Source organism: Primulina tabacum, chromosome 3 (assembly GCF_025594145.1).
Source record: "Primulina tabacum isolate GXHZ01 chromosome 3, ASM2559414v2, whole genome shotgun sequence".
In the NCBI taxonomy this organism is placed as follows: Eukaryota; Viridiplantae; Streptophyta; class Magnoliopsida; order Lamiales; family Gesneriaceae; genus Primulina; species Primulina tabacum.
In genome coordinates this window covers 8,640,149-8,662,265 of record NC_134552.1, presented here as the reverse complement: position 1 = coordinate 8,662,265, position 22,117 = coordinate 8,640,149, and the positions used below count along the sequence as shown (strand labels likewise).

At 36.1% G+C, this 22,117-nt stretch overlaps 4 protein-coding genes across 6 annotated transcripts; 1 reads left to right on the top strand and 3 right to left on the bottom strand.

Moving 5' to 3' along the window:
- Nucleotides 1–769: 769 nt before the first annotated feature.
- On the bottom strand, nucleotides 770–9,851 carry LOC142539947 (uncharacterized). 3 transcript variants are annotated; one of them, XM_075645729.1, is made up of 11 exons: nucleotides 9,319–9,849; nucleotides 8,414–8,636; nucleotides 7,883–8,030; nucleotides 6,936–7,043; nucleotides 5,573–5,733; nucleotides 4,629–4,794; nucleotides 3,465–3,601; nucleotides 2,353–3,037; nucleotides 1,975–2,087; nucleotides 1,520–1,775; nucleotides 770–1,121 (listed from the first exon to the last, which is right to left on the bottom strand). In XM_075645729.1, exons 1-11 carry the CDS (start codon nucleotides 9,557–9,559, stop codon nucleotides 1,011–1,013), a joined length of 2,349 nt encoding a protein of 782 aa, XP_075501844.1. In that variant the 5' UTR covers nucleotides 9,560–9,849; the 3' UTR covers nucleotides 770–1,010. The 3 variants fall into 3 exon arrangements, 2 of the variants coding, with proteins under 2 accessions (XP_075501844.1, XP_075501845.1); XM_075645730.1 differs by lacking the exon at nucleotides 770–1,121 and having other exon boundaries at nucleotides 1,280–1,775; nucleotides 8,414–8,639; XR_012818997.1 differs by lacking the exon at nucleotides 770–1,121 and having other exon boundaries at nucleotides 1,761–1,775; nucleotides 1,975–2,055; nucleotides 8,414–8,639; nucleotides 9,319–9,851.
- A 554-nt stretch (nucleotides 9,852–10,405) lies between these two features.
- LOC142538932 (partner of Y14 and mago-like) lies at nucleotides 10,406–12,382 on the top strand. The gene is given in 5 exon segments (XM_075644229.1): nucleotides 10,406–10,631; nucleotides 10,724–10,846; nucleotides 11,654–11,878; nucleotides 12,004–12,025; nucleotides 12,028–12,382. Coding segments are annotated over 5 exon segments (663 nt in total). The 5' UTR covers nucleotides 10,406–10,463; the 3' UTR covers nucleotides 12,153–12,382.
- A 500-nt stretch (nucleotides 12,383–12,882) lies between these two features.
- On the bottom strand, nucleotides 12,883–16,122 carry LOC142539946 (uncharacterized). Its single transcript, XM_075645728.1, has 8 exons — nucleotides 15,975–16,122; nucleotides 15,671–15,836; nucleotides 14,658–14,748; nucleotides 14,429–14,487; nucleotides 14,146–14,206; nucleotides 13,661–13,751; nucleotides 13,487–13,563; nucleotides 12,883–13,264 (listed from the first exon to the last, which is right to left on the bottom strand). The coding sequence occupies exons 1-8, from the start codon at nucleotides 16,000–16,002 to the stop codon at nucleotides 13,148–13,150; spliced, it is 690 nt and encodes a 229-aa protein (XP_075501843.1). The 5' UTR covers nucleotides 16,003–16,122; the 3' UTR covers nucleotides 12,883–13,147.
- A 315-nt stretch (nucleotides 16,123–16,437) lies between these two features.
- LOC142539945 (mitogen-activated protein kinase kinase kinase 1-like) lies at nucleotides 16,438–21,378 on the bottom strand. The gene is given in 9 exon segments (XM_075645727.1): nucleotides 16,438–17,366; nucleotides 18,160–18,270; nucleotides 18,592–18,651; nucleotides 18,737–18,809; nucleotides 19,080–19,237; nucleotides 19,364–19,426; nucleotides 19,564–19,648; nucleotides 20,278–21,068; nucleotides 21,070–21,378. Coding segments are annotated over 9 exon segments (1,707 nt in total). The 5' UTR covers nucleotides 21,223–21,378; the 3' UTR covers nucleotides 16,438–17,153.
- Nucleotides 21,379–22,117: the final 739 nt, after the last annotated feature.

Here is a 22,117-nt window from a genome sequence, read left to right as displayed (position 1 = left end):
ATACAAGATTACCTAGCTCATTAGTTTCATGTGACAATTGTAGAGAGAAATATAAATTTGACAGATTCTTCCACCGATAATCTCTATGTTTCGCTACGTCGAATATGTTAATTGTCCAACATCAGCTCAATTAAGTCATTGGAAGTTGTATTTATGGGTTTTGACAATTCTCCCGTTGAGCTATTTTTGGTGTAGTTCATGATCTTAACATGATATAACCTTGGGATCAGATGTAGGGTGATTAAGTCCTTGAGATTGATATATATGGACTTGGACAATCTTCCTTGCTTTTTGGATAGATTTAATCTCAATTCCATCAGCTAAGAACTCAAATTACGCAAATTTTCTCGTATGTCTTGAAAATTTCTGTAAGATTCGGGTCCTGCAAATAAGTTTCATGGCTCCATGATTCCATCTGTGTGTGAGTGAGCTCTATTGTGAAAGAGATGCAGTAAAGGTGAGCTTATTGGTGCAGAGATCAGCAGAACGTGGACTTCGAAAAGATTGATGCCCACGTTCACCGCTGAAAGGCAGTAGCTCAAGGTATTCATAACTATCGAAGAACCAAGTCCGTATGCTAGTGAACACACATGCTATTCTTATGAACACAGTAACAGGGTTGTTAAAACTTAAGATAAAATCTAAATAAAAAACCAAAAACCGAATCGACCGATGAATTTACCTTTAGTCATATATGAAGTTGATTTGGGGCGCATTCCCAGAATAGGTAGCAAATTGTTTCGTTAGTAGGGTAACATATTCTTGAAAGTGACAAAGGGAAGGCGATGTCAAGTGAGAAGTTTACCAAGAGCACCCATCCATAAAGTGAAGGAATGTTTTGGTAAAATACTGGGTTCCAGACAACAGATGCCCAGTGAACATACTGACAACCATCACGAAAATAAGAATAAACATATGATCTGCTCCAGAACCTGAACTCAAGAACCAAGAAGAAAGAAAAGATAAAGCACCATGTGAGGATTCCATAGAGGCTCATCTCTCGGGGCTTTTTAGCCAGTGGAAAATAAATATGTGAAGAATCCTTCATACTGCTGCAATTCTTGGATGTGTTTTGGATTACTCTTGTTTGATATGGTTGCTTTCGTCAAAATAAAAACAATCTATGCTTCTTTGGTCGGGACACATTCTCTTTTGATTCTACACAAGCCATTTCTGGTTTTGGCATCAGATGAAGTCCAGTTACTTGTCTCTCGATTAGTTTCGGACTGAAAATCATCTAATTATTGTGATCTAATTCTCGTTCTTAAAATTTTCCATTTAAAAAAAATGCCCTGTTTATTAGAAATCTTTTGTCTCCATTGAACCTTGCATAAAAAATTAAAACATGAAAATTTTTTAGAGACGCCAGCGTAAAATTATATACACATTTTAATGAAAGAAGACAAGAAAAATCTTACCAAAAATAAAGGCCAAATTACTAGTGCCGGCTAATTACCATTCCAAGTCCTTTCTAATTTCACTTTACCTGTTTGTTTCTTTAGCTTCTTTTGTGATGTACCTGAGGGTCTCCTGCAAGAATGACTGTACGTATCTTGAGCAGCACAACATTCACATTCTGGAGATATTTCTCTACTTCACGAATGGCTTTTTTGACAGCAATAATTTCCTGGATTGTATTTGATGGAGGATGATCACGTATTGTAACCTTTCCAAAAAATCTTCCAAGACGACCTTGTTCCTTGAGCCCCTTCAGTGATAACATACTAGCAGCCAAGATCATCAAAGACCCTGGGAGTACATAGAACATCAAGTTCCTGATAAGAAAGAATAGCGGATTTGGTTAGCTTATAATACAAACTATACAAAAAACAACAGTGGAGAGTTTAGCGAAGACAATATCTACAAACAATGTGACAAATATCGGTTGTTTGGTAAAAATATATTATTTTCTCGACTAAAGATGCTTTAGTATGACGTACACGAAGTAATCCAACAGGAAAGTATGTAGAGTACCTGACGATAAGAGTAGAAACAAGTCCAAGAAATGATGCTGTCACAAGCGGATCATCCCAGCGTCTTAATCTTTCAAAACTTCTAGCAGTACAAGTCAGAGGAAGCACAAGTTCCTGAAAATAATAAACACCAATCTTTTAAGAAAAAGCATAATGAGATGAAGCACCATAACGACTCGAGTTATTATAACAACGGGTCTAATACAAACTCAACTCAGAAAATATAACGTAATTCGCATATTACATCTGTTAAAGTATAAGCTTCAAGATGCATACAAGAGCAACAAACCATGAACGATGTCATTTGCTGGGGTAACAACCCCAGGTACATATGAAACTGAATAACTACATGCACTCAATTTTTTTGATAAATCCTGACCTTAAAAAGGTCAATGTTGCTGGGAATCCCTTCAATCATTGCAGCATCAATTGTGGCTTGTGTTTTCTCAGCCAACTTGTATTTATCTCTACAAATCATTGCAGCCTTTTCCACCAAAGTCATGTCAGCTACTACAAGGTTTTTGCTAAGTACAACTCCTCTCGAAGACGTGTTCTTCCAAAATGCCAGAGAAACATTGGAAGCCCATGAGGCAGATCTCATCCATTTTTGCAAGTAAACACTACCGTCAACATCATAGGCATGAGCAGAACCTTCAGACACCTCACCAATGGGTCTCAAACGTAGATATGGTTCATTGTCACCCTCTGTCGATTTCTTAATCATGGCTCCACCCCAACAATTAACAGCGAGGGTTTGAAGAACGACATCGTCATATGGCGCATTTTGTAAAAACGAAAACTGAACCAGTTTCGCAGGCTCATCTATAGTCCTTCTCATGTATTGAAGAGCCTGAAGTCTGGCAATAGAATTTACGGCATGAGTAACTGCTCTATCCTTCCCTTTACGAGCCCCATATATGTCATAGACTGATTTATCACGGGCTTCAGGACCAAACTCATTTATGAATTTGTGTAAACCAATAACTTCATTGATGAATGCATACCACACATCTCTTCTCATTGCACCTCCCAAGTCCAAAAATTCAAGTACCAATGGCTCGTACCTGATAGCAAACAAATTAATAAATGAATTATTGACCGTAGATTTTAAATACTTTGTTCCAGAACATGAAAGATCATGAAAAATTTAACTGAATTGGAAAAAATAGAAGGCTGCACTCTGAAATCACTAGCAACAGCCTCCAACATTTCAAATTATTTCTACTACATGAAGGTGCCTGTTTTTTTACGGGATGAAAATAAACAGGAGTAAGTTCCATAACTCGTGTTCCCGACACAATTTGGTTTCAGAACATATTATACCCCTGATCAACAAAAGTAGGAAAACCAAATGCAGGCAGATCAGAAATCAAAAAGGGTTAAACATACACACTCAAATACACTTTTGAAGTGCAGTAGAAATTCGAAGGACAGCAACCCATTTCAATGACACAATTCATAAGCTACGATATGACAGGTAAGCTTACTCACTCAGGGCCAGATGAAACAGAGATAGCAGAGTCAAAAAGATTTGATCCCAAAGGCCCAACTCTTGCTTTCTCAATTCTCGAACCACTTCTAGTAAGATCCAGCCTTAAAACATCTTTCTCTCCCATCAAGTTAACGGCCTGGCATGGAGCTTTGATCTTATCAAACGGGATGAAACAAGTAAAAGAAATTCACATTTTCTTTGCTAAATAGGCCCAGAGGTGGTCAAGTTACAGCGCAGCCTTCTTTTTTCTCCAGGCACATTATTTCACATAAATGCAAAACTTGTTAATTCTAATTGGTCACGAATTTTATCGATCTATTTGATGTAGCAATCCAGATGGGCCTCCGTAAGGTAGAAGGATAAAAAAAAGCTCTGTCCATCTTCACAGATAATATACAAGTTCCAATCGTGCCAGCATATGATACTTCCATCAAATTATCCTGTATTGAGAATCCATATTTCCAACTGGGTGATGAGTGGTACATTGAAATATTTTAGCTTCTAGGGAGCTTAGGTGACAGATGCCATAAAGATCACAAATCATTGAATAAGGCTCCATAATGTCCCCTTTAGATGTTATGGTCGAAGAAGAATGTAGGGGGAAATATTATGACAAAAGAGTTTCTGTGTTTTCTCTCTATTTTGGAAAGGAACAACTTCTGAATAGATAGATTATATTTTGGCAGTAAAGGGAAGCATCCCCAGTGGCCATTTTGTGAAGAACATAACATATTAAAAAGGTAAACTGGTTCCTAGATGAGTAGACTTGGTTCCGGGCTGAACATCTATTTCAACATTATCAAACCTACTAAAGAACTTGAATGCACTTGAATTCAAACAATGAATAGTAAATAAAGGATCATCAAATTCTCAATATAGATTGCACATGAGATTTCAGATAGTAAAAGAGACTCAATGAAAGAGATTCAGAGGTTTCTTACATTTCAGAGGTTTCTTACACAGAATAACCAACATTCAGAGGTTTCTTACATTTTGAATCAAGAGAAACTCAAGGTGGAAAATAGAAGGGAGACACCAGAACTGGGAGTATCACGCATAAAGGCACAATTTATGGTCAAATTCGATGATAATGATAATCACTCTAATGCACTCCTTAGCGTCATTAAAATTTCTCCACTGACATGATTATGCCCTAAAAATACCTCAAAGAAGAGTGCTCCATCAGTCAAAGTGAGTTTTCCAGGCCATGACATGTTATTTTCCCATTTCATCACAGGTTGCTTTCTGCTGGAAGTAAGGCAGAGTATTCTCTCTTCATTAACATGGGAAACCTCCGGAAACTGGCAAGACTTCCGACCTTCATGCACTCTACAAAACAGAAGGGACAACATATGCTGAAATGTTCAATCAAGTATTATATATTCAGAGATCAGTCAGAAAATATCATTGCAACTGAAAAAATGTAGATCTGTATCTTTGCATAATTGAAAGATTCATAAATTTACACCAACACCATAGAACATACAAGTCAATTCAGCCTATTTCGATGTTCTCATAAAGAAACAGCTATCTCAACCAATCATGCATATGAATTAAATGTAGAATCTTAAGCAAAGTGGCATAAAGCCAACACAATGCACCTTAATCTTATGCAAGATGTATACACACCAGTCGAGTTTTAGATCTTATTCAGGTGTCTTTAACGTGTAAGGAAAGAGGCTCCTACGCAAAACTAAAAGGAATTTGCTCCTCCCACTATCTGGCCCGAAAACAAAGGGGACATAGGGAACATAATTGACTAACACATAATGAAAAAGACTTGAGCATAAGAAGGAAACCATAACAATAGAATGTTTAACATTCATTAACCCGATGCACTTATAAGTGACTTTAATGGATGTCTGGTTAAAGTTGAATAAAACTGTATTTTATGAGTTAACAGGCTTTTTCGGATCAAAATGCTATGCAATCAGCATGAAGGTTTTTGCTTTCATATTCCGAGAAATAAAGATTTTCTGCAATAAAATGCATGCTTTAGAACTTCTCAGGTAAAATTTTGCATAATAATCGGTCTATTGCACTACGAATGAACAAGCACAACTGCAAATACTGCAAACTAATCTGACCAAGCTTCTTTGAATCTTACTTGAGGAGTTCTTTTATATATGTTAACCACATGCTAAACGAGATTCCTTGATCATCACCAGCAAGAGCTTTGAAAATATTATGAGCCGTGGAATGATCAGCCACACCAGACACAGCAGGAGCTATACGAACAAAGGCCTCCTCCTCTCCCACGAGCTTCCTCTTCGAGTACAATTAACACAGATCTTAATATTGATAAGTTGATATTTGTGATTATTGAAAATAAAAATATTTTTTTTTTGTGTTAAATCGAGCTGAAGAGGTGGCGGATTAGTCATACCCCCACTAATATAATTTAAAACTCAAGATCATGGGGGAAGCATCACATCTCCGGGACAAAAAAAAATTAATTTAATTAGTGGAAAACTATATGGGACCACGGACCACCATTTCTTAATGTCATAACACAAGAGGATGACAAAATTGAAATAAATTTTGAACTTTTAAATTTGCCAACCCAATACCATCACATCAAATATGCCCGTTAAAAAATGATGGAAAAGAATTTGAATCCAGAATGCATGAAAATAAAGGGAAACATACCTACAAAATTTTAAAGGGTATATTTCAATGAAGCTAAGCATCAATGATGGATATTTGTGATACCTAATCATGGAAAGTACTTTGATTGAAACTTTAAAAATCTCCACGCCCACCAATATTCTGATAGGTAGAAGCAAACTAAGGAATATTTTAAGAGGACATCAACAAATTTTTAGTCAAACCCTACCTCAACCCTAAAAAAACGCAACGCCGTAGTGATCCATAGAACACACATTCATTTCAACCTTTTGACTCTCTGCTTATAACTCACTCTGACACACACTATATATAGTCGGAGAGAGTCTTCTCATCGCCCACCATCTATATTTTGTGAAATTCATATGCTTAAGAGTAGAATTCAAGACAATTTATATATCAAAGAAATAGAATTCGCCAACTTCAATTGTTCAACAACCACAAAAGTTAGAGAGAGGACGGAGATATAGCTATGGGCATTACATGGTCAACATGTTTTTCCGAAACTTAAAAAGAAAACAAGAGATGAAGACAATGATACATAATTACCCACACTGCAGACAATAGATAGGTAACAACTATCTCAGATTATGTTTGGTCACGTTTCCAACATTTCGCCTTAAAAGATGGGGGTCTTCTTTACATAAGTTTTACATAAAATGCAGCTAAATTTTAAGTTATCTTCTGCAATTTCAATATTTTCATTCTCATAAAGGTGATTTATTTGGCCTACCTACGATAAGATACAACTTTAAAGAAGTTATAAAGAAAGAGAAGATGAAAATTCGATGTGCCAAGGTGCTGAAGATATGGCAAATTCTTATAATGTCTATCTCAGAAAGTACCTGAAAAAAAGTTTTATCCGACAATTTCTTTTGGTGATCCTTTATTTGGCTGTAAGGATTCTCCCAGGCAATCATTGTCATAAATATGAGTCTCTGAAATGCAGGTTCCTGATAATAGAGCAAAACGACTAAGCATAAAAAATAAAAGCTAAAGCTCAACTAGATTATAGCCTAAGAAAACGAGAAGAGATTGGACGGGCAAAAGGGACTTGAAGGAGGTTATTGGCTTAAAAAAATTAAATAAGATAGTTTGTAAGGCTTTGAGTTTACACCGAATGGAGTGTAACATGCATAAAGATAGCACAAAGAATTCTTTAAGAGAGAGATCGAGCAAGTTACACTTTGATGCAGTATCCTAAATTTGTCCATGTTTGGCACTTGGCACACTTAGATTAACTATTCATTGGCAACTTCCTATGCACTCAAGTTTCGGCTAAAAACATTGAACTTGTTGTGCATGGGACTAGCATATGGTTCTTCATGAAATGCATTATTCTTCAATTCCTACTTTATTAAAATGAAAAAAAGAATATATTTTCCTCCATAGAAAACGACAACGGATGCATTAACTATGACTTCATCAACAGAAAATGGTTCATCAATTGCCACCTAATCTCAATGGAAAAGAAGTTCCTAATGAAAAAATATCCAGAAAGAACACAGAAAAATATGCACTCACTCGTGATAAAGAAAAACTTTAAACATATAAACACTAAGGTAACTTACAAAATCAAACAGCCAGCAATAATTCTAAACATAAAAAGCAACTAAACATGTAGAAAATAAGGTCAAAAGAGTGAGCCTACGAGACACAGATTTCAAAAATAAACACTCACAATCCACCACACATACACTTACTTCTAGAGATGGCTATCAACAGAAGGAAAAAGATAACTTGATTTTGGTAAATGGAAGATAATCCAGAAATTGGTGTCATGTCTACAGACCTTAAGACTGGGATGAACTTCAGCATTATTTCTAGACAAAAACCCGAAGCAGCAATACTCCAACAAGCTACGTGGATCATCATAAACAGATTCAGAAACAAGTGCTTTGAATATTTTCTGCATTTTCTGCCCAGTCAACCCATTCATTCTGTATACATTAGAAGCAAATGTGATCCAAATCAAATCGTTATTTTCAGCAGAAAAGTTTTGCATTGACACAAATTTCCATAGACACATCTTTGGGCAATTTCACTTTCACTGTTGCTGATTACTACAAATACAAAAATTACATTTTCTGATCACATTCTTCTGCTTTAGACCATTCGAAATTCAAAATCATATTCAGGGAATTTATTACATTATGAAAGAAAATCTAATTGAATGAATCATCTAAATGACATATAGTAAACAGTACATCTAAAAATTATATTCAATTTTTTACCTGCCCACATAAAAAGAAAACACACAACAAATACAATAAAATCAATGACTGATGGAAACCTAAAAATATGAAAAACTGCAAGCAGTTACCGGCTGAATTGCTCAATGGAAACAATGGCAGCTTCTGAGAGTTCTCCACCTGGGATTCTGAAATCAATAGTCTGTTTGGTAATCAAGAAGTCCTCCATAGCTCGATCATCATTCTGAATATCAGGGCTTCTTTCATGAACATTTTTTACAAGTGGAGAAGCTGCTTCATTTAAAAATCTTTGGGTCTTTGTCAGCCAGTGGTTCAGTGATTCTTGTACTAGATCTGCTGATCAAAGAACTTTTTCAATATAATATTTCTGACATGCAACCTACTGGTGTTATGGAGCTTAAATAAATTGTTTACTGAGCCATGTCAGGGTAGTAATCAAATGGAGACTGATGGGAGAAATTCAAATTTTACATAGGCATCATTTGCCAACGTAAGTACAGAGAAGTAAAAGAATTTGGCATCAAAAAATGTTTGTGTGGAAAATATAATAGTTTGAAATTCAGGATAAAACTTAGGTAAGCAGATGATCCGGTCGATACCACATGGTAAATATAAAATCCACCAAAATTTGAGTCGGTTTAAGTCTAGAATGGTGAATATCATGCAAGCACCTTTCCTGATGTAAACTCTGTGTTCCAAGCATCATGGCATTAAGAGAATTCAAGGGTTCGTACACACATTAAGAGATTACAACGAGTAAATAGTATTTAAAACACTACTGCACTTAAATAAAGCAAAAATGTAACAATAGAACAACAAAATTTACTGATCAAAGCAGTTAATTTCCACTAATCATTAACGAATGAAATCAAATACTGATAAAACTTTTTACCGCAAACCCATCACTAGCGAAATCGACATGATTACGATAAACGAGTGAAAATAAATTTTTTTCATAAAAAAAACAAAACACAACAAGAGTGTAATACTGTCGGTGTAGGCTTCATGAACTTACTGACGTCAATATCATTGAGCTTCGGCCTTTTCTCTTCCCAATACTGTCTCACCTGCCTGAACCCAAACTTGTCATCCGTAGGAGAAGAAGGAGAAGAAGGGGAATTTGAAGAAACTGCACTCTTTTCACAGCAGAAAATCTTGAAAACTATCCTTTGTTGGTGAGGGAGCGCAGTAAAATACGGTGATTGCCTCAAGGGGCATCCTCTGAAAGATACTTTCGAATTCACAGCTTCAAACATCTATTCTCCGGTTTTTATGAATGCAGAGCTTAATCTTTTGCGAATTTATGCAGTAAAAATCTCAGCTTTATGAGATTATTTTAGGTACGAAGACAAAGACCGAAGAAGTTGTTTTTCCCTCAGATTAAACTTTTTGAAAAGATAATGAACGAATGAATTACTCAGCAGTAATTTTATTTTGTTGGAAATAAAGCAATATTTTCTGAAAGAAAGAGGGAGGAGTTGTGTATGGCTGCAACTTGTCGATGGAATGAGACTAAAGTTGAATGGGATTGGAGCCATTGTTGACTCAGAACACTCAATGGGAAAAGGTTAGTTTCATACAAAATTGGAGAGATTTTGAACAGATGGGATGGTTCATGAAGGATTCCAAGTCATGCCAAGTGACATTCACAAGTGGTTTTTTCCAGGGGTGGGAAAATATATCAATGATATCCAAAATTTCGGTACAAGTAACTATATAAAATTTGTGTGAAATTTGAAAATTTTGGTATATATCAAAATATTAAAATATTGAAAAATATATATATAATTTTTAAAATATGTAAAATTTTAAAACAATAAATTTTTAAAATTAAAAAATGTAAAGTTTTTTTCGGTATATAATAATATTGTATCCAGTACCGAAATCTCAGTATATAATACAATTTTGATATAATTGATATGTTAGTTATATGTACCGATTTTCGGTATACCGAAAATTTCGATAATATGAAATTTACTTATATCGTAATTATCGATACGATATATAATTTTAATATAGTACGGTACATGTACCACCACTAGTTCTTAAACTTTTGAAGATACAAATACTATTACTAAAAGTTCAAGGACTAAAGTGCAATATTCACACTAAGGCAAACGTGATTTTTTAATTGGAGAGTCTATTCTAAAACCAAGTCTAATGGCGAGCAGCGGAGGACCGGCAGAGGAGCCCGGGAAAACCCAAAAAGGGGAGAGGATACTCGCCCCGACCCGACGCCCAGACGGAACCCTCCGAAAACCCGTTCGTATTCGGGCCGGCTATGTTCCCCAGGATGAAGTCGCAATATACCAATCCAAAGGCTCACTTGTGTGTACACGAATAATTTTAATGTCCGTCTTCTATTTACTTGTTTGAGTGTTTCTAGAGCTTTAACGTAGCTGATTTGTGATGGGTGTCAGTGGAGGAAGGAGATGGAGGCGACACAGGATGTGCCGCCGGTATATGATCCCGTGGCGGCGGAAGTGAAACCCAAGTCGAAATCAGCTAAGAGGAATGAGAGAAAGAAGGAAAAACGTCAGCAGGTTGATGAATTTATTGTTCTTCTTCCGTTTTTTCAATTTGATTTCCTCCCATTTGCTTTTCATTTTCTTCGGCTGGGAGAAGCTTTCTTCTTGTTCCGCTTGTTTTCGTGTTCTCAGAAAAGTAGTCCTTTTTTGTAAAATTTCTTATTTTTTTCCTTATTCTATAATTGACAACCAGTTGAACTGCTGGGTTTATGTGTAATTTTCAAGAACACAATGCATTTGATTATGTTTTTTGGTTCGACTTTGTAAGAGACTAAGAGTAAAATGACAATTATCCAGTTCAAGACATTTGTTGCTTAAGTGTAAAGGGAAGTGATGTGATCGAGAAAATAAGCTGCCTTTTAACATTTTTATGAGTGTTTGCTAAATCTTTGACTTTAAGCTTGAATTTTGACTTATCCTAAACCTATAAAGCAACATCTTGGCTAAAAAATAAGCTTGCATTTTGACAGATCCTAATATGAGCAGTTCCTAGGATATTATGTCTATTCTAATCATAGTGAACTCCTTCATCGAAATGAGTCACCCCTCAACTTGATTAGGAAGGTGCTGACACGATTAATCATTGTATTTGCAAAAAATTCGGCAGCACGGAGTGGGAGTCACTCTGTTGTTTATTAAAAGATCCCCAGAAAAATGCAACTGTCTTCTTCTGCTTTACATACTACTGTATCACAACACGGTTGATATTCCAGTGAGAATGAGAGTCCACCCTTTCTTTTGAATGTGAATCACCTGATCCAAGATTAAATTGGAGTGTTTCTCCTGCTTTAATTACCCTAAGCTCAAAGAATGTGATGACAGGCTGCTCTAGACAAGGCTGATGTTTCGGAGAAAAATGATGTCCTTTCTGCTGATGGTTTCAATCACCTGTCAGAGAATGAGGAGCCATTTGCATCCAAGATGAATGGCCTAACTCTTTCTGGAAACACTTCTTTGGTTACAACACCTTTAAATCCAAACGAGTCTTCTACTCCAGAGGATCAAATTCAACATTTTGATAAAAAGATTCGAGCACTGAAAAAGAAGGTAAATGCATTATTTATAAATTTAAATGATCTAGTACTCACAAACAGATTCCAGTATCGACTATTATTATTCTTCCACCTCCTATTCGGCCTGACTTGTACTATTTTTTCCAATTTTCTCTGTAGATTCGGTTGACTGAAGCTCAGCAGCAAAAACTACAGAAAAGGATATGAAACCTGAACAACTGGAGAAAATAGCCAAATTAGAAGATTGGCTCGATGAGTTGATGCTTTTGGAAGGAAAGAAAGCCGAGCTAACAGCATCCATCTCATGATGCAAAGGGGTAACAATCCAATGTAAGCTCTGCAATAATAGAACAATCATCCAGATTTAACATAACTTGCGCATTGCCTCCTTTCTGTTTCTAATGAAGTTAATGTCATTTTGCACTTTGTTGTTTCCCTTGAATACTTGTGGTAGTATAGAACTGATTGTAAATTTAGAAACGGTGCTGCATCAGTATTCGGCCCAATTTTTTTAGATAATCAGAAGCTTTTTTATTCAGATGCTATTAAACATCAATTCAGTTTTTAATGGTCATGTGCGAATAATTGTCTTTTCTTGCTGTTAAGGATGGATAATATTGAATACAGGTAGAACGAGAATCTGGGAATTGATTGTAAGATTTGTCAGACAAAGTAAATAAATTTATTCTCATAAATATTTATTATAAATCTTTATTGAAAAACTAAGAAAATGAAAAGGTTTTGAAAATGCGTACCCGTATTTCACCAACAAATATTGTGCTCTGTATCGTTCAAAACGATTAGTTCTACAATGTCATGCACTTGCCGTACCAAACTACCAAATATCATAAAAAAAATTGAAGACAAGTTATTTCCATTGTTTGAAGTTGTGTTTTTTTGAAGTTGTGTTTTACAAATTATTTGTTTAGCCTCGACAAGTCAACATGACATCGTGTTGGAGATGGGATAATATGTCACGACATCAAAAGTAGTTCAAGCAAATGAAAAATATTTCGACATGCACCTTTCCACATCACATAAAATTACATATGGCTTTAGTGTTCCATTGTCGAAAATTGTCAAAACTCCATAAATATCATACTACATCTCATACAACTCCATAAAAAAATACCAAATACAACAAAACTTATCCATCTAAAAAAATAAAGTACGTCTCAGAACTTTGGTATGCAGCGGGTACAGCTTTTTTTAATGACGAAACATAAAGCCAGCTATGGATCTCCTCAAGTGACGGGTTCACAATCTCGGGTAAGACCTTTTTGACCATATCAGTTAAGGAATCCTAGGAGGATTCAATGTCAGAATCTTCCAAACCCTCTTTATAAATTTCAAATTCCTCCGAGCTCCATCGACATACCAGGTAGAGTTTGAAGGTAGCCATTTTAATACCCAAGAGACGCTGCAAGACAAACCATTTGGATTGGAAAGGCATTTTCGTGGCAAATTCAGGCATAACAAATGCAAACAAAGCTTTCAAATAATGAGAGGGAGCTAATCCCGTCATGGTATTAGTATGATCATAGTTGCTGTTGGAGCAATCATATGCAAGAGTGTCAGAGTGAGATTTACTGTAGCATCCTTTAAAAGAAATTCAAGAATAAGCTAAGGATTTAGGGCAAACCAGTATCCGAGATGACTCAGGTGATATTGGTTTTCCTTCTTCACATATCATGAAGTCTGATACAATCTCTACCACACCTGCCCGCCATAAAATTTAAATGAGTAAGCCTTTGCTTATAAAGCAATTATAAAATATTTGCAACAAAAGTTTGACCGAAATAAACACAAGGCAGACCTTTATTTAACCGCACAGGCATCCCCTGCTTGCGCAAGAATGGCTCCATCTCATGAGTGAACTGTTCGAGAGGACCTTCTTTAAGCTCCACCTGAACAAATGAACTAAAAATGAGAAACATCCATAATTACCTACAGAATTGCATGAACGATTTTTTCAAATACAATAATTGTAAAGATATTTGCTTTATGTAACACAACATACATTCACCTTTTTCCTTATTTTTTGGGGTCATGTAGAATGATCAATCAAAAGAAAGCCACTCACAATATTTGTATTTTAGAAAGTACACAGACTTCATGAAAATTTTTCGATCCTCAAAGGTGGGCATAGAAGTATCACTTTCAAAGACAGGAAACAACAATTTTACGGGAATTTGCATAGAGCAGTCAGCATGACATGATAACTTAGGGTCTGTGTTTAATATAATAGGATAGACTTGTGTTGAAACACAGAATACTAATTGCATAAAACATTCTAAATACCTTTTCTGTTGCAACACTTCCAGTCCTTGCGAAGTCATAATCTTCATATTCTTCAAATATTCTGATAAAAGGGAAGAAGGTTAACCATATATTACGGTGTAACTGCTTCTCAACTAGAAAGCTACCATTCAAAAAACTCAAACAATTGTATATCTGGGTATAGATGACAAAACTCGACAGCTTTCAGTTACGATATGAACAAGTCAGAAAACCTTGAGGATACACATCAACATTTGGTGATCATTCTACAGTCAACCCCATGAATCGTGGTCTGAGGAAATACCTTTGGACTTCGTCTTTCGGCAAACAAGTTAAAAGAATCCCAGAATCGCCACGAAGCAGCTGGTTAATAGGATAAATGATGAGAAAACTAATGACCATAAGGAATTACAAATTACTATGAGTAGAATATAAATTATCACGAGACGTATATGTCAGAGAAAGATAATTATCAAGTTATACAGAAGTAGTAAAAATACTGAACAAGAAACACAAAGAAAGGCTCTTACTACCTTAGAAATCTTGTGAAGGCCAGGTTTGATCTCATCTGAAACAGACCTACCCAAAGCAAATTGCATAACTTTGTTTGATCCAAGGAAAAATCTGGGACAAAGTCAAAAGAACCTATAGTCATAATGCGATAAAACCCAAAATTTCTCATTGCGTTTATGCAAAGGTACTTGGAAGTTGTAACTTGTAACAGAATCAACAGAATTATCCATGTGTAAGGGTCAGTACTGAAGTTATAAGCACGATCGAGGGCATCAATTAGCAGTAAAGGGTAAGTAAAATGCAGAGACACAAAAATGTAACAGGATTCAAAAGAATTTAAAGCAGATAATCAACAAGTACTAAATGGAGGCCAAGGCAAATGATATAACTTGTGAAATGAGAGGTTATTTGATTTGCTAGCATTATATGGAGCTTTTCATTTTTCCTACACAAGTTTTACCAAACCACTACCAAATTTTGAAGCTGGTGCCATCTAGGGGATATAAAACAAGAAAATTAAGGTACAATCTCAGATAGTTATTTAAGGTGCAAGGTGCACTAGGGCGCACAAGAGCCCTAGAGCCTGAGGAGCAAGGCCAGGCGGACGCCTCTTGCAAGGTCGTGTAGGGTGCGCCTGGCTGTGCTTTTTACAACTAAGTAATCTCATGAATATTAATTAATCTAGAGGACATAAGAATTTCTGAAAGAAAACAGAAAGGCGGTGTTTAATAAGCTAAATACAGGAACATTGACAATTACAATAAATCCCTACATAAATAAACTACACAATGACTCAGGAACGGAAGCAATAAACTCCGGTTAAAATTATCTGTTCTCACTGACCAACAATAGATGCAAAGCCCAAGTAAAGAACACGCCTTTAGTTTTATGCTTGTTCAGTATAAATTTTGTGTTAATTCACAATAACCCTACAACGAGAAGTCCCACAAATTCAGTCTTAGAACGTAATCCAACAAACTCATCTATGTTATAGGACATAGTGAGTCACCGGAAAAAAAAAACATAATTTAACCTGCTCGAAGACTTGAGCCGTTCTCTGAATTCCTTGAACTTGATATTCCTCATATTCTCGAAAGTGAAAACGTACACCGAATCGTACTTCTCGATTGCTTCTCGTATCGAACTCACTACATTTTCTTTCTGCTCTCTCCCCTTCTTCTTTGTTTTTGACAAAGTCACTGCACAATTAATATTTAGAAATTAAAGGAAAATCTTCCAGAAACCACATTTTTCTTCCAAAAACGTCCTTCAAACCTCCGAGTTATAACACCGGCAAGAAATCTCAATCAGTAAATATGGATTGGAAAACGACAAACCTGCCCTATTGCGCTTCGATTTCGGCATCTTCTCAGGAACTCCAGAGAGCGAGAGACAGGAGCAGCAGTTCAAGATTTTTGTTCGACTTCGGTTCTTTATGCTAAAACCCTAATTCCATTTAATTTGCCTATGCAAATTGGGCTGCAAACTAACATATCAGAAGTGATTTCTGGGCCAGGCCCATATTTAGCTCTTTTGATGGGCCAGTTATGGATAAGGCCCTTTTCCACGGGTATCATTAGATCCCAAATTTATATAAAGAACGATTGATAAATATACAGATTATAATCTAATTTTTTATAGGACTACAAAAATTAAAATATAAATAACACTTTTCTAAATTAATTGATTATTTTTTTTTATAATGTAATTTAATTTAATTTATTCACTCTCATGAAACAGCTTGGTCCAGCCAGCTGAGAGAGATAAAGTGCAAAAAGTTGAAAGAATTCTAGAAAACCATGAGCGCAGAATAGGGTGTCAACAATGTATATCTGGGACCATATCTAAAACCAGATACCAATTACAAAAAAATCTCAAATATTTACAATTTCACAGAAAATCTTTTGCAACATCCCAAACCCAAGTAAAACTATCACAACAAGCTACAAATGATCAAACAAACATAACAAGAAAATAAATAAATTTACACGAGGAGTCGTCTCTTCTTCACTAATCCAAGCATCCAACCCGAATATTTGATTCCTAATACCCAAACAGCCTACAGCCTTCAATTTCCCGATCACCACCCAGATCAACATTGCTTGCATTGAATATCTGCTGTCACACAAGTGTATTCAACCTCTTATTCCGTTTAAATTTATTTTGATGATGTTTGATTTATCTTGATCTATGAAGAGAGGACAGATAATACTGTCTTGCACAGATGATCTGAACTTGGATCCTCGATCCTGTAAGAACATCATGCAGGTAACAAAGAAAACTTTACAAGACTCGATTCCTGGTGTTTGCGAGAAGAGCATCTTCATTATCAATTGTAGTTTCAGGTAGGATACTTGGGTTATTCTGGGGAAAAACGAAAGGAGTCACGAAGTAGAAATGCACAATCAGAACTACATGAAACTTTCTCCTGCCAAAAACAAGGTTCGATCTAAATCTTCTTTAAGGAAAGTACAGATACCCAGAGGTGGCTATAAATTCACCTTGTTTCTTCAAGTTCAGAGTCGCAGGCCACTAAAATGTGGAGATACAGGAGTTGAAAAATTTGAAGATTGCCTCTTGACAAATGGATGCTCCAACAGCTGAGCTGCAGTGGGTCGACTATCTGGGTTAACTTGCAAGCATTTCAGGACAAAATCTTGAGCATCTTTTGATAAGTTACTAGATATAGGAGGAAGTTCTCCCCTGCCAATCCTAAACAATGCCTGCATCTGCAACCAAAAGAATACTTCTTTCAATACCAACTTTGTAACTTGTGACACTAGTTCAAATGGACTTTATGGAGAGAAAGTTGACAAAATAAATTAAAAAACAGATAGAATATCAAAGATAAGTTCCTAAAATATTATTTTTTCCTTCAAAAGTGAAATTGACAAACCAGCCTTCACCTTTAAAACAATGTTCTTTTTCTTGTTTTAGTGATGAGTGTTTAGGATATTTAGGATTACCGAATTAATTGCCATTAGTTTCCAGAGTCAGATCTAGAAAGAATGAGTCTTTAGGACGCTAGTTTTATGTTTCATTGCTATTCAGGCGATATCATCAGGCATATAAATAGATCAAGTTTTTTATAGGGACCGAATGATTCAATATCACAACTTTGAATCAAGATATCAGAAAAAAAGATGAGGAAAACAGACAGGCAAATGTTATAATTTCTCAATTGCTTCCATTAAGAGAAGGGGCAGGAATGCACCATAGTTTTATAAGGATTAAGATGCCAATCATGAGAAAATTAGAAATTTTAACACTCGTTCTTGTGCTATAGTGCATCTAAGAGATGGTACAAACCACACCCTTATTGGAACTGGAGAAATTTATTGGGCTAGCTTTGTTTGTGTCATGGACTGATCATTCAGCTTCATTCACAAATATGGTCTTCTCTTTTGGTGAGTTGCACAAAATTAATATAAGCATGCTAATTGAAAACTACAATATCCTGAAATTTGAAGCTGCAAATTAAAAGGCATCATGTTATAGCTTTCTTTAAAGGTATGTCCATACCCCTTCCAAATGAGAGTAAGGAATTTGACCAGTTAACATCTCCAACACAGTGCACCCAAGGCTCCATATGTCAGCAGCACGGCCGTATCCATGGTTCCTTCTGTTCACGACCTGACACGATATCAGTATCAATTTTTCTACTCTCGGAGATTTTATGTTTTACATAGTGAAATGCATAACAAAAAGTAGAATCTCTATCCCCCATTCCATTGAAGCAGTTTTCCCAAGAGATGAGTAGTCTAAGCTGGGATGGACGTATAAAGCTCTTCTATGACTAGAACTACATAATCTTACTTACAAACTATGCTTTAATTTTATGTAAAAATAGGTAGATAAACAAGAAGTGAAGTTTTAAGAATAATGTGAACGGGAAACTGCATGTTTATAAAGGAGTTAATTTTTCTTTTTTGAAATTTTTTTTGAAAAATATACCTCGGGAGCCATCCAGAATGCCGTCCCTTTGCAAGATTTGATGTCATTCATTTTGGTTGCCTGGGATAACACGGAAAGGGACCTTTATGAGTATCTAAAATGAAACAAAGAAGAGATGATCATCTTTTATACCCAAGAAACTAACCTTTGCCAATCCAAAGTCTGCCAATTTCACAAAACCACTCACATCCACCAATATATTGGCACATTTTAAATCCCTTGAAAGGAAAGTAAACAGAGTTCAGTAAGCAAAAAAATAACAATCTCTCAGAAGTCTTAATATTTCATAATATACACAACTTAACTAGAAACTGAATTGTTGCAAAAATTTGTAAATATGCAAATAGTTATTAGTATTTCCAACATCAAAGATGGGGGAGACAAGAAAGAAAAGACAATAAATTATTTCCCGTCCAAAAAAAAATTTCAAGAAGTTTTAAAAGAACATTCACATGCATTGGCAAGAAAATTAAGACAAATGGTTTTACCTGTGGACCACATTTCGGCAATGGAGATAATTCAACCCACTCAAAATCTGCCTCGTGTATGCAGAGACTTGGGAGTCACGTAACTGATACTTTTGGTATAGTTTTGCAAGTGAACCTTTGGTTACAAGCTCAAGAAAGATATATAATTTTGCATCATCCTGAAAAAAATAAAGTGTTAAGACCAAAATGGAAACCCTGGAACCACCAAGCCATACTATTAAGTGAGATACCAGAATGCTTATTGCTTATTAATAGAGATGCCCCCATTAAAAGAAAAGCCATGCCTTGTCAGTACCAAGGTAGCGAACAATGTTCTCGTGTTGAAATTGACTTAGAAGAGTTATCTCCTGCAAAATAAACATAGCATAACAGATTATTCAAATAGTTTGCATTGTTACCATGCAAGAGTTGATGCAGTTATGCACATCTCCAGTTCTTATAAACACCGAGTCCAAAACATCACAAACTAATGAATTATTCTCACCTGTTCGAGTTGATGAAGGCTTTGTTGGCCTTGGCTACCATTGTCAAGTAAAGACACCTCCTTCACAGCAAAAAAGACGCCATCACTGCAGAGATGGAGGAAAGGAATTGTAAGGATCTGACAGTAATTACATCGAAATGCTTTTTTGTTTATCCAAGCTTACAAATAGGTTATTTTCTTTTCAATGCAACCATTCCTCAAATAACATGCATGCATCAACAAGACACTCAGTCATGGGATCTACTGAACTTTCTCAAGTAAAAAGAGAAATGATAAGACTGGGCCAACTTTAGTCAACAGAGTTAAGCTCATGTTGAGGGTTCTTGAGTTTTTTAACTTCTCGAATCAAACTGCCAGCATGAAGTATTAAACTGAAATTCCACTTTCACATCATTATTGATCTAATTAAAGGCTTGATACAAAGGTCCCCACTGAATCTCTCACAACCTATTCGTGATATGTTAGACCTAGCTTGGTAGAGAAATATTCTCAGATGCTATGTTCTTGTGTGCCACACCTCTATCAAGTATTCTCTCGCTTATAGATTTATGTCCGTCTGCATCTGACTAGTGCTTTGAAGAAATTTTTCACACGTCCTAAACTGACATGCTATTCTTAGATCTTAAACTGTAATGTATTGATACAGCAGCAATCAAAGTAATAATGATTCAATAGAATACAGCAGAACAAAACGTGTGTCATAAAAACACTTACTTGGTAAACCCTTCATACACTGTTCCAAATGATCCACTTCCGAGGAAATGACCCTTCTGCCAAGAGGTAATATTGCACCGGAATGAACCATTAGGCGAGACGGTATAATCATTTACGCGGATCAAGCCTACAGGTTCACCATCATCATCATCATCATTAGATGAATCCGAACACAGCTCCGCACTAGCTCCCATCTCTCTTTTCACAACCACCACGCTCTCATCTTTCAGCACATTGATATTTATCATTTCAACTCCTCCCTCGTTTTCTTCGATTTCATCAACCAAATGGTTAAACACATCTCGCGGTGAACTGAATCCCTGATCATCTAGAGGACCAATTGCCCTAACCATACCCCAACTAGAGCTCATATTGTCCACAAAAGTCCTTGTAATCACCGGCGGAGGGGCCAGTTTTGGTGGTCTAATGCCTTTAATCCCCAAGACACCACCACCACTCACCACCTTACCGCTTTCCACTCCATTTTTACCCAGCTCATCCGCCTCAACTTCACAATTACCCCAATTCAACCCAAACCCATTCGTCAATTCACCACCACTAACCCTAACCCCAACCTCAACCCGAGCTCCAAAACCCTCCTCCAACTCGACAATATCTTGCACCACACCAAGCCCCAGAGTCTTCGCATTACTTGAAGGCGATAAGCTCTTCCGAGCCTCCCACGCCGACAAGGCTATGGAAAAATCATCAAGACCTACGCCAAGGCGATGGAAAATATGATCCACTTCTCCCTCATTTCCTTCGACGCTGAAGGTGGTTCGATCGGACAGCAGGTGTAACGTCAACAGATCGATCTTCAAATGAAGGCGAAGAACAGGAGCTCGCACCCGCATCGTAGTCAATATTTTTCACGGCGTTCCGGCGGTCAAGCCTTCGATGCCGCGGCTTCTGCTTGGAGTCGGTCATCATTCCATCATAAATCATACTCTGAGTTACAACCTTCTGTCTCTATACATACAGTACGCCATATCCAGTGTACGTATAGCTTGGGGTGTGTGGGCGCGTGTGCGTGGAAACTCCGCGGAGACGGCTGAATTTGGTTGACAGCTTTTCAGCTGTGTCATGGTACGAATTTTCCGTACTTTTTATTATCTGCTTTTTCTTTTTAGCTCAAGTGGTAAAGTTTGACTTTTGACTTTAAAAGGGTTTTTTTTTTTTTTTTTTTTTTGTGACTTTAAAAGGGTTAAATACAATATAATTTCATAAACTGCCACGTGGCGAGCAGATAGGATGAAAAGGCCAAATAGGACTTGCCAAAAGCCAAAGTAATGGACTCATGTGGTAAGAATTTTAAATTATGATTTAAAAATATATTAACATTTGAAAATTTATATTATTTCATGCTAATATAATGTGTTTTATTTTAAAAAAATAAGGAATGTTTGTTTATATTGAGGTGGTGAGTAACTTACCAAATAAACCAATTATATTATTTGAGATTTCAACTCGGTTTTGAGATCCTATTTTTATCAATGGATAAAAGAGAAAGGTTAGTCTATGTTACATCGAATGTGTTTTTTTTCCTATTCCAATATCATTAGATTATGTGATTCTGAGGGAAACATTGTAACTCTAATTATAAAATAGAATAATTCAATTGATAACTTGTCTATTGTTGGGAACATGTGAATTATATGATATATATATGTGTATATATATATATATATATATAGACATTGCATTGCAGGCTGGTGTGGTTTTCATTTTTTCAGGCTGGACATTTGTTGGGCCAAGAATAATGTGAACTTAAATATGGCTATCTTGGGCCTGGTGGCATTGGTTCCAACTAATTATTTAATGGATTGAAGATTTGGGCCAA